This window comes from Leptonychotes weddellii, chromosome 5 (genome assembly GCF_054177405.1).
Source record: "Leptonychotes weddellii isolate Sample4059 chromosome 5, ASM5417740v2, whole genome shotgun sequence".
NCBI lineage: Eukaryota > Metazoa > Chordata > Mammalia > Carnivora > Phocidae > Leptonychotes > Leptonychotes weddellii.
In genome coordinates, this window is record NC_138373.1 from 29,065,220 (window position 1) to 29,065,943 (window position 724).

At 86.6% G+C, this 724-nt stretch overlaps 1 protein-coding gene across 1 annotated transcript in view; it reads left to right on the forward strand.

Annotated features, from left to right (window-relative positions):
* The first annotated feature begins 538 nt into the window (after nucleotides 1–538).
* USP7 (ubiquitin specific peptidase 7) overlaps nucleotides 539–724 on the forward strand; it is a 66,250-nt gene continuing 66,064 nt past the window's right edge. The window contains exon 1 of the mRNA XM_081820056.1: nucleotides 539–695. Within this exon, the coding sequence (XP_081676182.1) occupies nucleotides 617–695 (79 nt within the window). The 5' untranslated portion in view covers nucleotides 539–616. The remainder of the gene's footprint in view (nucleotides 696–724) is intronic.

Consider the following 724-nt stretch of genomic DNA (forward strand, 5'->3'; position numbering starts at 1 on the left):
CGAGCCGAGCCGAGCCGCCGGGCGCCGCGTCCGCTGCCGGAGCCCCGACGACGACGCCGAGGAGGCGGAGGCCGTAGCGCCCCGAGCGCGGCCGGCCCGTCGCCCGCCCGCGCCGCCGCCGCTCCCGCCGGCCCCAGGCCCCGCAGGCCCGCCGCGGCCGGCCAGGCCTCCCGCCCGCCGCGCCCGGCCCGAGGCGGGGCTGACTCCGCGGCCCCCGCCCGGCCGCCCTCCGCCCCCGGCCGGCCCGCGGCCCCGCAGCCCCGGCCCCGGCCCCGGCGGCGGGAGGCGGGCCCCGCGGCGGCGGCGGCGGCGGCGGCGGCCGCAGCCGCAGCGAGCGACGAGGCCGCCCGGCCCGGCCCGCCGGCCGCCCGCCCGCCTCGGCGCCGAGATTGGGCGAATCGCGAGCAAGTACGTGCGCGTCTCCTTGCCGCCGCCGCCGCCGCCGCCGCCCGCCGCGGGCCGCCCCGGGGCCGCCGCCGACGACGCGCGGGAGGAGGAGGAGGAGGCCGCCCCGCCGCCGCCGCCGCCGCCGCCGCCCCGGCTCGCCGCCGCCGCCCGCCCGCCGGGCCCGCAGCCCGGGCCCCCGGCCGCAGGCGAGGCCCAGGCCGCGGCCGACATGAACCACCAGCAGCAGCAGCAGCAGCAGAAAGCGGGCGAGCAGCAGCTGAGCGAGCCCGAGGACATGGAGATGGAAGGTGAGGCCCGCGGGCCGGCCGCGGCAGGG